This window comes from Chenopodium album, chromosome 1, assembly GCF_948465745.1.
Source record: "Chenopodium album chromosome 1, dcCheAlbu1.1, whole genome shotgun sequence".
In the NCBI taxonomy this organism is placed as follows: Eukaryota; Viridiplantae; Streptophyta; class Magnoliopsida; order Caryophyllales; family Amaranthaceae; genus Chenopodium; species Chenopodium album.
In genome coordinates, this window is record NC_137834.1 from 6,408,921 (window position 1) to 6,425,138 (window position 16,218).

A 16,218-nucleotide genomic window follows, 5' to 3' on the forward strand; every position below is an offset into this window, starting at 1 on the left:
AATATACTTATATACTGTATAAACTCACATGTAAATGTGTAAATATTGTTACAGTATATCAGTAACTAGAAATTTGAAGAATACTTTTATTATCATCAATCCTGGTATTATTATTCGTAACATGACCATGAATAAGATGAACTTATGCCATTTTGGCAAGTTTCTATTGCTATACATAATTCTGTGTAATAATAAGGCTACAAAATATTATTAGCCTTTTTCTTATTGCTACTCTTTTCGCTTAACATAGATTTATTCATACTGCTAACTGTTCTTCTCCTTATTGTACTCGACAGTCAATCGATCTGTTTTCCATCAGCAAAAGCCTACACATTTTCTGATCAAGGAAAACAGATGTCGTAAATGATTTAGACTTGTTAGTTCAACTTGCCTCGTTTCTTCTGAGTTCTGCGTCGTCTGTTCACAAGTTTCTTCTTCTATTATAACTTCAATTGCAAGCTTTTCCGTTGCCCTGCATTCCAAACTAATTTTCTCATGGTGCTGAGACACAGTATGCCTAGATGGCGATTCTCTGGGAGAAGAGGCAAGAAATGATTAATTACATCTGTGGTCTGGTTTGTACAACATATATCTTCCCATCCTTGACAACACCTTCGATGTCTTGAGGAGAACCGTACAACTCCTCAATCGCACTTCCTGTCTTTGCAATGCCTGACAGCACTGATTGAAGGAAGTTGCTGTCGTTCATTAATTTGTCGACTGAGTAGTCTAGCACAACTTTCTCTTCTTCATCCATTGGGACACTGTTCAGGAATAAGATTTGCCTGATGTTAGCATCAAAAGTAATTTCAAAATGGACAGACATACCAATAGAAGTAACTTAAACAAGTTGCTCTACTTCCTAAAGAGCATATCAAAAGCTCTAATGCAATTTAAATTCCTGGATCTATTAGTATACGGAGATTAAACCAAGAAGTGCTCAGTGTTAAATTGAAAGACCGAGCTCCCTCAGTCCCTGAATAATCTTATTACTCCCCATTATCGCAGGGAATAAGAAAAATATTTAGATTAGAAAAGTGGCCACAAATAAAAAAAAATAGCAAGAAAAGTATTGAAATCAGAGACAATATCAAGGTTGCAGTGATGAAGAGAGTAACTTGTGCATTATGCTTAAGAAGGAAACAGTACAATTGTTTTGGGAAAGCTAAAAGGTCCATAAAAAATGATCAGGAAGATTATTCAGTAATGCAGAGTTTATATTAGCAATATACCTGTCATAGAGTCCGGCACCAGCATAACCTTCAAGATCTTCACCATTTGAATCAGATCGGAAAATGATAGATTGTTTTATGAAGAGGCCAATAGGTTTACTTGGGTATCCCAAAACCTACAATATTAAAACTCATCAGTGTTCAGTCCAATTTCTTTCTTTTAATGAGCATGCATACTTCATTTATTGGATAGCAAGATAAGTTTTTATTCTTATACCCCCATTTAAATTGGATATTAATATAAGGAAACAATGTGTATCCCCTAGTTATATAATAATGTTATATGCATGCCTGTAGAAAATATACTAATCAAAGACATATTCAGGCAACTGTTAGTGTTCTCTGGAAACTAGCATTCTTTCATAGTGTACTCTGTAAGGACGTAATAAAAAAAGGTACTTAAAGTAACCTTTGGCGAGTTGAGATCACTTTTCTTGGTGATGAAGCTTAAAGAACGGCCAGGATAGGCCCCAACCAAAGTTTCTCCAAGTCCTTTCACAACCTACACCAAATAAGAGATTTTAACACAATTATTCATATCTATTAAGGTCCGATAATTCCTAATGGATACACGTAAGAGGTAGAAACTGCATTACCTCAGCATATATTTCAGATGAATCCCCAGAAGAAGGATTTGTTGTGTGAATAACAAACGCGTAATCAGCACTAATAATTTCCTGAACCAAGACAGCCATGCAGAGATATTCATGATCCAGCCCAACTTTTCTTGTACTGAAGTATGCTCTCTCGTTCCACTTTGAAGCCCAAACCTGTAAGACATATTTCGATTTCGCATACAAGACAAAAAATTTATCCTCCTTTAGAATATTGAACATGAACATAGAATGGGAAGTATAAAGAAATTTGAATAGCAATTGATTGTTGTGAGGGATGGGAACAAGGTTTGGGTCCATGCAATAAATTTTCAATCAAAGTAGAAAAGGCACCAAAATAGAATTGGACGATGAATTGATTATCCTCTAATGAAAGGGCAGAAGCACCAGCTGAAAACAAAATGTGTCTCACCTTTTTAATTGCTGTCCATGCTTGTTGCCAGCGTTTCTCACCTTCATCCCCAGGCCATGGCATTCCAGAGCTCTTCATCTTGCTTTTAAGTTCTTCAACCTACATCGTAATTTTGTTCAACAATCATTTCATACATAACTTAATAAAATGACTAGAAAGAGTTTTTCATACAAAGTACGCAGACAAAAAAGAGAGAATAAAATGTCAAGAGACAACATGAGGCTACCACCTCTACTCTGTAGTGAGGCTACTACCTATACTTGAAACATAAGTGATATCTGGTGGTATATCATTCTCCCGGAATGTAGAGTGCAAATTAAGACACACACACACACACACATAGTGTAACATAAGTATACATACATAGGGAAGGAAACAATGAGAAGGATGTAATTTTGTTTTCAAGTTGAAGATCCTTTTTTTATTATTATTTTACAGAAAGTTATAAAAGATGCATTTAGCTTAAAAACATGTGCATTCAATACATCTTCTCATTTTACCCCATTTATTGTAGGTTTCAGTCAGAAAAGAACGGATTCACGTTAGGTACTCACTGCGAAGTATTTTTTTTTTTCAATATATGACTGATGATGATTATGATATGAAAATTAACCATAACTTTCTTTACATAATCAGAAATTTTATAATATTCTGATCATTGTAAAAAGATTGAACTATGCTTTAATATAAGATCCATTTTTCATACACCCTATAGAATATACATATGAACAATAAAAACCTATAACACCAAACTTTAGAGGTAATTATATTCACCCTGTGCTTGTGTTTAAATTTAGTGCAAAATAAAAGAACCTATCTCATCTTTATTCATAAAAGAGCACACACGTACCGCTAATAAATTAAAAAAAATAACATACATTAAAAAAGAACATGAAAGTGTGATAAAGAATATGTAGGTATAATAAGAATATTAACCAGAAAATTTAATCCACATCATGCTCCATAGTGCATAATTTAAGAATTGCATTTTCTGCTCTATGAAGTTTTTCCCTATATTACTTAGATCTTATTTTTCCAAAGAAAATTCCCCTTTTCACCCTTAGCTGGCCCACAATCTAGGATCCCATTCTCAAATATATTTCTCTCTGTATATACTATCCTGATCCACAAATCAAATGCTCATATGCAATGTAATAGGAAAGCATAGAAGGCAAGATATCTGAAACATAAAAACTATATAAGGATGGGTGCATAAAGGACCTTACCAACTGAGGTGGTTCAACAAGTCCTAAAACTGTGCTGCGAATTTTTGCTAGAGCTTCAATATCTCCATCAACTAGTTCCTTCTTCAGGATCTTCAACTTGTCATTCACTTCCTGCCAGTATATGGGAAATATAAAACACACAAACTTACTTTGAAAAACGAGAAAGATAATACACCTTCCATCCCTTCAAATTTTTCCCAGTTGAACTATTCACAAGTAATAAGATTATCGCTAGATTTCATATGGGTGAAGGAACAAATTTGCCCCTATTAAAGGTACTCACTTCAACTCTTTGGGAATGTAACATTAAATTCTAAAAAATTCTACGAGATAAGAGAGAAGTGGAAAATTAGAAGGAAAATAAAAAAGTTACTTCCTAAAAATCAAGCATATCCACTATAAAATTATAAATTGTCATCATTCTTATTCAATGTGTTTGATTAATTATCATAGAGAGGAGGTGGTGTGAGGAAAAGGGGCGAGCTTGCACTTTCCCACCACATGTTTACAACATTTTGCCTCTCATTTTGCTAATTGCTTCCACATCATCCAAGTAACTAGCCAAATATTCTGGAACACTGTATGATATTAACAAGAAGGAAGAGAAAAACACCTTATTGGGGCCATATGAAAGGACTTCCTCAAAAGCTCCAAATGGGAGGGCCACAGATGTAGGGATTCCAACCCATGATGGAACTTTTCCTTTTAAATATGAGATATTACGTGATTTAGCTCCCACCTGAACAGAAAGAAAAATATCATGATACAAACTTCAAACTTCTCTAATATCTGATATGACTCTTGAAGAAGGACAAAGTAAGCAGTTGGTGTTATGGTAGCAGCTCATATAGAACAGAAGTACTTACTAATTCACCAGTAAATTCCTCTGATGTTATGGCATATTTACCACTAAATTTCTTTTTGACCAAGCTTATCGATGGTAAAGAATTGTCGCTCGCCGCACTTGAGCTAGCCCCATTGAGCTCACCCTCACTCACCTCACTGAGAAACAAAAGATGAAAATCACATAAAGAGAACAGTAATAAATAATAGCAATAAAAGCAGCTTTTCTGAGAAGGACAAAGTGTGAAAACATTATGTTACCTGTAGATTACATCAGTTGATGTTGGCTGGAGGCGCAATAACTTCCCTTCAGCTGCTTGGAGGTCAGAGAGAATTTTGCTATCAAAGCATGTGGCAAAGCAAACCTAAATTTGAAATAGTCTCAAACATCAAGAAACGAGATGGAAACAAGAGTTCAAAGTCAAACATATTAAAGGGGAATGGAAAAACTCAAAAACCTTGCAATTTCTTGCTCGGACAGAAACATGTGATAATACATCTGGCATATCAGGTGTTAGTAGAGCAACAGTGCCATCAGGAATTTCCTCCTCTCCTTTCACATGATTTGCAATTAAAATAGTAGGTTGTGCATAGGTTTTATTTTGGACAGATAGCAACTCGTTAACAACCACAACATATCCAACAGCTTCAACTGGACTGATAATCTGCCAACTGATTGAGAAAGTTCAGGTTTAAAATCAGAAAAATTGATGATATTGATGATACAAACTACAGCATGAATAATCAGTCTGCAGTCAAAGAATTAAAATCAACCTTCCCAGATTGGCAGTCTTTCGAAGAACTGGATCCAGTCTATTAAGGAGCGAAGAGAGAGATGCAGCTGATCCAGCTCGAATCATCTCTTCTGTGAATATGCTGACCTGCAGTACGGTCAAAAGGATAGGTAAACTCAGTGCATTCCGAAACCAAACAGCTAAAACACTAGGTAGAGAGACATTAATTGACATACAGCCCACTGATCAACTCCAAGAAGTGATCCCAGGTAATCTGCAGATGGCTGCAATATTTGTTGATAATACTCTGCCTTGCTTGCAAGTGACAAACGTGTCCTGTCAAGGACTGACTTTGCATACAGTGCCCAATTTTCATCCTTACTCTTTACTTTATCAAGTGCACACTTCCAACCCTATAAGAATCAAAATAGATACATTAAAAGATTTGTGTAGTGAGGAAATGGAAAGAGATTACTTTAAGAGGATAAGTAGAGGAAAAGATTTCCACATCAACACATATCAATACCTAGCAAAACGAAGAAACAAAAACAAAAACAAAGAAAGGATAGAAAGGGAAAAAAAATAAATGGTCCACAATCCTAAACAGAAACTCAAGGAAAAAAGCATTTGTCAGACTGTTCTTTAGGCACATAGATATGAACTATTAATACAATATCCTAGTTGTATTATTCAAAGCCACCATGAGCAATACTGGTCAATCTTTACTAGAAAAGGAAAATACTGTGAGTAGACATTTAGTTTTCGCAAAAATGTGAGTAGACATTTAGTACATTAAATGAAGATATATTTGTAAAATCTAGAAATAAATTTGCAATTATGCATCAAGTACTAAACAATTTTCTACATAAAAAACATAGTAGAAACAACGACAAAGATAAACAAATTTTATCAATTGAAGCTCTTCGTGCACTAAATACCTTTAAACAGTAGACAAGATCCTCATTATCATCTGATGAAAGAGCAAGATTTTCAATAACCATGGAAATGAAGTACATGATTTTCTGCATAACCACACAAACAACAAGACATGTTAGAAAATAGATACTTCCCAAACAACCTATTTAGTCCATATATAAATTACAGATATTTAATAAACAAAGCGGAAAAAAAAAATGACTCGCAAAATTCGACTTAATTCCAATCCAACGTCAGGGAAACAGACTGTTACATCAGTATACAACGGGTAAGAATATTAAAGAATAAATCAGCCAATAAATTAATCAGTTTTCGCAGAAAAGGCACGCTAAATATGTATGCATTTTGTAGCATATTCTTAAAAAATGATGCTTAAGAAGTTATGGTCCATTTCACTAGCTATTTTTGGAAAAGATATGGATTTCACTATTTGATCCAGATGCAGGCTCCTTCTGAGCCATCAAAACTACACATTTTCCTTTTGAATATCCTTAGGCCCAATTTCAATATAAAACAGACTTCTTTCAATATCTCTAGCAGTTATACAAGGCAAGCACTAATTCATGGTAGTCTCACAGATTCAGATACGTTGATTAGCGTGGAATTTATCAACACCAAAAATAGCTTAAGGAACCACATTCCTCAATTTTGACCTCAGAAAATGAAGCTGGCCCAAAAATTATCAATCACGAGAAGGTAAAAAGAAAATTCTTTCAATGTATACCTCAGGTCCAGCGTCATTCAGCTCCTCATAACCTCTTTCAATGACTGTCCTCACAGAAGAATCAAGAGAAATATCCAAAAATATAAGATCCTTCAGCCGATTTTGAGGCTTAAACAATAGTGGTCGGAGTTCCTGTCGTGCCTCTAGTAATCCCTGCATATTATTTCGTCAGAGTTAGGAGAAAAGTATAGAGTTAAGAGAACCAGAGATAAATTAAAGATATATGGTCTATGTACCTCAAGCAGTGGCTCCACATTCTTATCTTCTACATGTTCCAAGATAAACTGAAGCAAGTTCTGTACAAAAGGATATACAACATTACTTGAAAACAGTACCGAGAATCTGTCAGACATCAAAACAAAAGAGGAACAAGCAACAGATAAACTCTGAAAAAGGGAATGGTAAATAATTTACCGGAAAACCAGCAGGCAAACCAGGAACAGGATCAATATTCACCCCAACCATGAAGCCTTGACCCTGAAGTCGTCACATATGATTTAATATATCATGTCTTCTAAACAAAACGGGGAAGTGTTGAAGAATGAAAATGACTGACTATACCTCAGCTTTGTATCCCATGCAATTTGAAATAGCAGCCTCCAGATCTGCTCCTGAATGAACTGCCTGCATAATCAAAATATCAAAGTTGAAATAATGTTCAAAAACGAAGAAAATATATACTACGTAGTATTGATGAGACAAGGAGGTATTGGAATACGAGGAAATATATGAAGTCATGCAAAAAATATCAAATAAAGCACATAAAACCAAATATATATTTCCTTCAAAAAAAAAAGCCAAATATATATCAAAATTCATGCATGAAGGCCTGGACCATAAGCACAGTGGTTAATATTTATTGAAAGAAAACCCAAGGTAGAATATACAGTAAGAACTAAAGCAACAGACAGGCCTTGGTTACTAGGCACGCAGAAACAAATTTGATTAAAATGGTGTGATGACTCTGGTCAAAGGAGAAAAGAAAAGTTGGTGTGGTGTCTACCTTCAGTGTTCTCATATAATGTCCAAGATCCCTCAGAAGCCCTTCTTTCTGGTCACTTCTGAAATTTGGTTCAGAATGGATAGCACGATCATAACTAAGAAGGCGCTCTTTAGTAATCCCATTGTCATTTAGTGTTTTCCAGTAAACGCTTATGTCAAAGTCACTTTTGATGTAATCAATTAATGCCTGGAAGAGAAAATCTGTAAGAGAAATCAATTCCCTAAGAGGATAAAAAAAAATTCTACCATTTCCTTCGAGAATACCTGACAGATGACAACATCATCAGGACTTGTATTATTATGCAGTTTTTGATGCCATTCCTCCATCAGTCCACCCTTGCAATCATTGTTTCTCTGTAAATACCACATTACGCAACAAGTGGGCTTTTTAATCAATCACATACGCAGAGAGGAACCAAAACAAAACTATACATATGCCAGAGGCCCATAACTGACCTGGATGACCAATATTTCATCTCTAATTCTCTGTCCAACGTCCCCTTCACCTCCACGACCAACAGTTGACATTATCATTCGAAGAAGTTCCTGGTACTGAGGCTTACTTCTGAATATGTTCTGGAGAGAATCTGTAAGTCTATCTTGAGCTTTACTTATCTCACTGCAGAATGATAAGAAAAAGGACACACATAGTAAGCAAAAAAAAAAAAAGGCAGAGCTTTGATAGATTAAATATGTACCTACCATAAAGGTGCCCACATAAATCATTAATAAAAATAAAAAATAAAAAAAAATTAAAATATAGGATAGGGGATTAAGTAAACAAATTCCCAAGTAAGATAAGATATACAAGGAAGATTGCTGAATCTGAAGAGACAAGCCTCATAGAACTGCAAAACTAGTTCATCCAAAGGTTATAAGATAAGAAATTTACCGTGGCTTCACATTGTAGTTTTTGTTCCATATCAACTGCCTTGTAGCCATAAATCTCATCCATACTAACATCCCAGCAAGACCCAATTCACCAGCATCCATGGCTTCATCAAGCAAGTCTGCTGCAATGTTGAATCTGGAAAGAAAGGAATAAGTTTTAGATGACATGTTAAATGCTCTCTGCTTTTAGAAGCTTATTTTGCAAATGTTAAAGAGCAGAAAATGACTTTGGGATCAAACTCAGCCTTTCCAACATCCAGTTTTTTTCTCTTTTCACTTAACAGATAATATTTTTCCAATTTTCCTCAAATGGATAGTTTCAGACACACCAAAATATGAATTAATGTGCACACAAGTTAAGCAGCCAGAAAGAATAATGGAAAGGGTTTCTTTAGAGGAGATAGTTGCAGGTTAAGATGAAGGCATTAACCAATGTAACAACAAACTAATGTGTGTAATCAGAACAGAATGTAAGTATTTTATTGAACTGCGACATAGATTTGATTGTAGCAATTTAACTAACCTATGCATAAAAGATTTTTGTGCTTCACTTTCCAGTGAAGCTATCTTTTCCAGCAGTGACTTCGCAGTCCCACTTCCATCACCTGCATCCTTCTGTAGAAATGAAATTCAGGCAGTACAATATCAGTGCCAGGTGAAATTAAGCAGAAAAGAATATATACATGAGCACTCAACATTAATTGCAAAATATAAGTAAAGAGCATACCTGTGTGGGTCTGACACCAATGTCAACATAGAAATCTGAACCGTTGTCCTTCATCCAGTTCCCAGAAGACACAAGGACAAATGGCATACCTACAAAATCACCACCTTTGATTTCTATCTCCAATGACTGAAGCCTCTGCAAAATAAATTTTCTTGTGTTAATCCAAGCTATCCATGTGTTCTATCTGTTCTGAAAACATCAGTCTTCTAGACTGTATCAAAAAACTTTTAACTCCCACAGAAATGACAGCCAAGATAGTTCAAGGGCACACCTGGAGTAGTGGATCATCGGAGGTGACACTGGCAAACTGTGTCTCTGCAGCTTTTTCCACTAATTCTGAACCTGGTGGAAGGATATTCTGAGGTGGTTGCTGCAAGTAATCGTAGAGCATACAGAATTAGACAAATGGGAGAGGTACCAAAATAGTTTGAATTTCAGGTTGATAACCACATTAGCAAGTTGGCACTTACCAGCCACTCATTTCCTTTACTAGACAAAGCCCAGTGAAGGGTAAGAGGCTCCCTAAAATCTGTCGCCAGACATATCTTTGTCGTATCACCAACCTTAGTCACAAGTACCTTAGGATGAAAAAGAGTTTGTCAGTGTCATTAACTTCCCACAGAAGTAGTTCCTTGGAAATTTTGGAGATAAAATCATTCACTCACCAGAAGCTGCTTGTCAGCAAGCTGAAATATCTTTTTTTTAATAAGGCTGCCATCTTGAGCTTCCTTTGTCTCAGCAAAAAGCTCAACTGTAGATAAGGCTTTCGGTTCTGTCACTTTTGTGGATACTTTTTTCACTGGTTCAGCAGCATATTTATTAATAATCTGCATCAGATCCCTATTCTGACGCTGAATCCTTTCAGCAGAAAAATAGCTTTTTTTCTCTAGCTGTTTTGCAACCTTAGTTTTTATCTCTCCTTTGGCAATCTTCTTTCGTAGATCATCCACTGAAGCACCCTTATCTAGTTCCATCTGCAACTCTTTTCTTGCTTCCTCAAATTCTTTCTGTTGACGAAATTCAAATTAGTTTCCTAGTTTCCTTGCTAAGAGGGAAAAAAAAAAGAACAGAAAAGGGGGGGGGGGGGGAATAAAGGAAAAAAACACTTTCATTGACACAATTTAAATTTTAAAGCACATAGCACACTCTATCAACACAATGCTATAGAGATACGAAGTTTACACTTTGCTTATCTGGAGAGTAATTTGGTTTCCCAGCTTTCTCCCATCTTAAGTAAGCCTGAATCTGAACAAGATCATCTGGGATCTTGCTTTCAGATTTTGAAGGAGTCTGTTCCTTAACCTCACTTGCATTACTTCCTTTCTTTAACCGTGCTTGAATGTCCTGTATAGAAGCACCTCTGGCTACTTCTTCTAATAACTCAGCACGGGCTGCCTCATATTCCACCTATAAGATATATTGTAGGTATTTAATTAGATTCATGGGGGATTAGCATAGGTATGCATGTCATTGCCAAAGAACAAACAAATCACAAATTCTTTGAAGTTAAATGCTCTTATTTGGTAAAGATGAAACACCATAAAGCGCTCATTATATCAAAGCACAAATACATGTAGCTAGATAAGGGTTTGATATGATGAATTTAGCTACTTCTGGTGAAGAACTTCATGGATATGATTGATTCCATATAAAGAAACAAATAGTAATTATTGTTCCTAGCTTTGTTTTATCTTTCATGCAGAAGCAGTTATCAAGGCAAACTAACTTGTGAATGTGATGATGGTGTCAACTTTCATAGGTCATGAAACTCCTAGAAGTAAGCTATTCAAGTTTCAATCTCCTTGAAAAAATGTCATACTAGAAAAGGAGAGCAAAGCAGAAAATAGAAGCATGTTACAGAAAAAGTTCAACAAAAGATCAGAGGAATTGGATCATAGCCACCTAATCCCAACCCTCACATTGAGACATGCTCGATTTCCTCATTCCAAATCCCATACAAAGTTTACATGCTTCATGTAATTACAGATATGACTTACCTTTTCCTGTTCAGGGTTATACATCTGTTTACCCTTTCTTTCCCATCTGAGATATGCTTGTATCTGAACAAGATCTTCAGGTACTGATACATTTCGAGTATTCTCATCTTTCCTAGGCAATCTCACTTGAAAGTTTTGGCCATTATTCTTATACCTGCCATTGTGATAGTAGATTGGAAAGAGATACAAGTCAGAAGAGTTTTTCAGGTGTATGATGAATATAGAAAAGGGACCATTAAGTAGAGAGTCGCAACAAAGTTAACACACCATATATCTCGGGCTTCATTATAAATAAGAAACTCAATAGCGTGTATTTCAGGATCATCAATCTCTATAATCAAAGAACAACCAGAACCTGACTGTAAACACAAACATGCATTAGGATTATGCCTAACAAAAGATACTCTGAAAGCACCGTGTCAAGTTAACCCAAAGCAAAACTCATATATAAGGGATATGCTAATGAAAATGAACTGCCAACATTTAGCTGTACAGCACCAAACTTACCTTTTTAAATGGGGTTCTAAGGGCCCGATCCTTGTGCACTTTAGTACCATCAGGTCTGCGTGAAGGAAGCACCCATTTCCTAACAGAACGAAAATATAAAGTTACTCCTCAATTGTGGTATAAGAATATTAGTAGAGCAAAAAGAAATTTAAGCAACTGGTAAAATTACTCTTTTCCATCACGTATCCCACCCCAATGAAGTACTATATTGTCATCATGACTATTTGTCACCACTATCTCCATCTTAGAAATGCATCCAGATGACATAGGGCTCACTGATACCTGTTCAAATGGGAGAGAACAGTGTCAGATTAACCAATGTGAAATTTCAGCATAATAAGCAAAAGCAAACTCCAAGTCTCCAACTATCAACTCCTCTCATGAAAATAAAAAAGTGAAGATTATAGAAATTGACTTTCAGGACCTATATACCTGCAGTTCAATATCTCCATCAAGATTGTATCTGCCAGCTTGCTGCAATAGACATAGACCATCAGAATGAAGGAACATAGATATGAGCACCGTGTTAGAAGCAACTCACTAAAATCCCAGTCATTTAGATTTCTACCATATATAATGGACACAAAAAGAAACAGAAGCATCAAATAGAAAGGCAAACGTATTGATAGGACTCAAAATTGGTCTTAGGAGTAGGTGTACACAATCCTAATGAGCAAGTTCATTTAGTTAAGCACGTATCAGCTCAACATCAAATGCAAAAGTAATTCAATGCCTAACACAAATCAAGGAGGTTGATATAGTACTAAATCTTCAAGTTTAGCTTATGGTGAGCTTAAACTGCCTTAATTAGACAGTAAAAAACAGGACATGGCTTATAGATATCTCATATCTCTTTAATCCAAGCTCTCTTTTGCTCTACTGTTATTTTCCACAGAAGCTTCATGGATTCACGACTTATGATTCTATTTGAGGCAGTCCAGAAACTAGTACATGTTTTATTATGGTAAATGACATTTGTATAATTCTCCAAACACTTCATTTGAGTAGAGGGATATTAAGGAAGTTCAATCATGAAATATTACTATTTCAAATAATATAATACCTTTTCCAAACATCCAAATATAGTAATATGTATATGTGTGAATTCAGATAAAGCAAAGTATACACTAAAAAGGTACATGTTTAATCACCCCCACCCTGCCCCAGGGAGCCTAATAGGCTAATATTGAACATGATTTTGTATAAAATATGTACAACAATTCAACATTTAACTTCTGAACTTATCCATTGAAACTCATTATCCCGGATAAATGGACTCCTGCTCCAAATACCCATCAAGGTAATACCTTTATACATGTATATGAATAATGTGATGCATCCTAAGAATTTCATTGACATCAAATTAGTATTCCAAATGACAAATGATATTACAGGGAAACAAAGGTTTCATTCTAAAATCAATTGGTAATAAATCTAATAATATTACTCCATAGTATAATAGACTTATATATTAGCAATTCTTCATTGGGTAATTCTCTTAACATTCCTTCATCTAATTTTTTTCTTTCAATATGGAGATATCGCAGCATCCTCTCTGAGGTCAAATGGCTCCTACTTAGGGAAATCAATATTTTTGGGGTTTTCGCTCTAGAAAAAATAATCAAACCGTGCAATCCTCAAATCGATGACCCCTCCCTTTATGGGACAGGAACTTAACCTTCTCTAATAGCATAATACATTGTGAATCTTTATTGGATAAACATAAGCACACATGTAAAGACTAAAGAGAGTCAAACCACATACAAGCTCAAAGTCTTCCTCTTTTTCTTCAAAGTCTCAACCCAAATATGGCTTATTCTCTTAATACAAAAACCATTAAATTTGAATTTCAACTCAACAAGAATTATGCATTCACATTATAAAGTGACAAGTGCATTAATAAAGAGGAAAATGATGCTTCTAACAAGTAATATGCATTCCAAATATGCACATTTTAGTTAATCAAAATCACCATTGTGAAGTGGAAAATGTTGCTTCTACAACACCTAAAAGTACTATATTGACCAATAATGGAAGTATATCATATGATCATACTAGAACTACAAAAGGACCTTCTAACAGAATAATGCATGACATCATTTAGAAAGCATAAATAAATACAACATTTCTATAATAGCTCCTCCCAAAATAATACAAGTAAGCCACTTTCTAAATTTAGTAAGTGGAAATTCAAACTTTCTCAAATCACCATTAACAAATAACAATATTACCACTTTACCCAGAATTCCAATAAAAATCTACAAGGTAGGTCCAAAATATAAAAATCAAAAAATTTAAAATAAAAATGATAATATGGTACATTAAGTCATTAACCAATTCCATTAAAATACACCCGTCTAATCAAATGTGACATATTTATCGTTAAAGTTAGACCACTTTAAAATCAAATGCTTATTATTATTATTAATCAAAATAGTATTATTAAAAAGAATCAGAATTATATATTTATACCTGAGAAGCAGGATCAGCAGCAAGAACAGCGCGCGCAACAAAAGAAAAACGCCGAGTTTCCATTAATTTCTGGGTATTCGTAAAAGATCTTAAGCTCTTCCCATAAAATTGCTTGCTAAATATAGTATTAGAATTCCTTAACTTTGATGTTGCTTGAGCTTTGAATATTGGAATTCCAGAAAAATTCCCAGAATTAACCTTGCTTTGATGCTGCTCCAACAACAAAGTTACATTCTTTCCAATCAAATTACTCATTCTAAATTCCACTCAATTTTTCCCAGAAAAAATCATATAAAATTTTCAATCAATTCTTAATTTAAATGAACAAAAATAAAAAGGGTGTTTTTTTATTATATATAATTACCCAGAAAAAATTACTAATTATATTAAAAATTGGATTTTGATTGAAGTTAAGAATTGAGCAAACTTTCTCTTACAACAAGCAAGGAATTCACTTGATTTTGGAGAGAGAAAGTGTGACTGGAAAAAAGTGTGACCAATGATTTTCTCCGTATTTTTCTTTTCTTTTCTATTCTTTTCTTTTTCCTTTTTTAAAAAATAAAATCATAGGAAATATAAACGACGTAGTTTTAACTCTTTTTATGATCAAAAAGACACGTGTAGGGTAGAGATGCTCCACGTAGAGAAAGATCCTCGGAAAAGGTGAGATAGTCACGTGCGAAATGTGTGGGGGGCGAGGGATCCCAAATGTGGGGCCCAAATATTGGGATACCAAATTTAGATATTTTTCAGAAAAAAAATAAAAATAAAAAAAATAAAGGAGAAAAAAGGACCTTGATATTTGGAAAATGGGAGGGAATTATCAAATTGTGGGCAAATTTGTTTTCTTTTTGTTTTGTTTTTTTTGTTACATTTTGGTGTTTTTTTGTTGCTATTATTGGATGATATTTTTCATATTTTGTGAGGTCAGGCTTTAAAGAATTATTGATAATAATTATGAAAGTGTAATTGGTTGGCTTGCATTTGAGTTTTCTGATTGTAATTTATAGAAAATGATAATGGGTGGGTAAAGTCCAATTTATCAAGATTTATAAAGTTGCCGACTTCTTTATCAAGATTTACTACTGCATAGTGTTGGGAAAATACATGTTGATTCTATGAATGATAATAGACAAATCAAGAACTTCCCTAAATTCGACCGTCGTACTCGAATCATAGACATGTCCACTCTATTGTGCCGTGGTTTGGAACCCACTGACTTAGAAACGAAATACGCCACCACCGGTACATGTATCCCAGTGACGCACGCCCCCCAAGTTTTACACAACAACCTCCATAACTCTTGTACCCGAATTCGAAGGTTAGAATTGCTCAAGAACTATTTAGATCTCAAGAGGGTAGGTTTGTGTGTTTATGTTTAGAGTTCAATAATATAAAATTATTAATATCATAAAGAAGAAGACAATAGTCGTATTTATAGTATCCCAAAATAGGAGACAAATAAACAAACCCACTCAAGCAAATTAGGTGAGTCCGGTAGGGAAACGGCCCACCCGGTCGGCCCCAAGTATTCCTTGGAACGTTTAATTTAATCCCCCGCGAGTGCGGATCGTCAGGCCTTGCAATTATCCAATTGTATTACCATTTCCAACACATAGTGATTAGATTCAAATTGGATTAGATTATACTTCCCCTTTTTTAAAATTAAAAGATTTTTTTGACAATTATCACCTACAATTGTTGGTGTTTTAAGGTCGGTTCTCTCCGACTTATTTTCAATTCAGTTTAGTTTAGTTCAGCTCCAATCAGTTAAGTTTAGTTCAGTTCAATTTCTAATTTCCTTCTCTCATAAAATATTCAGTTTATTTCAGTTCAGTTCAGTTCAATTCAACTCCAATCAGTTCAGTTCAACTCAGTCGTAAATCAGAACAGGCCCTTAG

At 34.8% G+C, this 16,218-nt stretch overlaps 1 protein-coding gene across 1 annotated transcript; it reads right to left on the reverse strand.

Annotated features, from left to right (window-relative positions):
• Positions 1–58: 58 nt before the first annotated feature.
• On the reverse strand, positions 59–14,849 carry LOC145641299 (alpha-glucan water dikinase, chloroplastic-like). Its single transcript, XM_081692267.1, has 33 exons — positions 14,318–14,849; positions 12,278–12,319; positions 12,015–12,127; positions 11,846–11,924; positions 11,606–11,697; positions 11,339–11,492; positions 10,524–10,748; positions 10,007–10,348; positions 9,812–9,919; positions 9,613–9,711; positions 9,342–9,476; positions 9,138–9,229; positions 8,616–8,750; positions 8,180–8,342; positions 7,988–8,077; positions 7,725–7,910; positions 7,283–7,345; positions 7,136–7,198; positions 6,958–7,017; positions 6,722–6,874; positions 6,000–6,083; positions 5,298–5,474; positions 5,102–5,208; positions 4,786–4,999; positions 4,589–4,692; positions 4,351–4,486; positions 4,098–4,223; positions 3,485–3,595; positions 2,259–2,357; positions 1,829–2,002; positions 1,642–1,734; positions 1,233–1,348; positions 59–764 (listed from the first exon to the last, which is right to left on the reverse strand). The coding sequence occupies exons 1-33, from the start codon at positions 14,570–14,572 to the stop codon at positions 560–562; spliced, it is 4,395 nt and encodes a 1,464-aa protein (XP_081548393.1). The 5' UTR covers positions 14,573–14,849; the 3' UTR covers positions 59–559.
• Between the last annotated feature and the right edge of the window lie 1,369 nt (positions 14,850–16,218).

Coding starts and splice junctions, on each gene's coding strand:
- LOC145641299 (XM_081692267.1), bottom strand. CDS start 14,572: ATGAGTAATTTGATTGGAAAGAATGTAACTTTGTTGTTGGAGCAGCAT. Junction 12,128..12,277: donor ATGGAGATATTGAACTGCAG/GTATATAGGTCC, acceptor CCATTTGAACAG/GTATCAGTGAGCCCTATGTC. Junction 2,358..3,484: donor TTGTTGAACCACCTCAGTTG/GTAAGGTCCTTT, acceptor ATTACGATGTAG/GTTGAAGAACTTAAAAGCAA.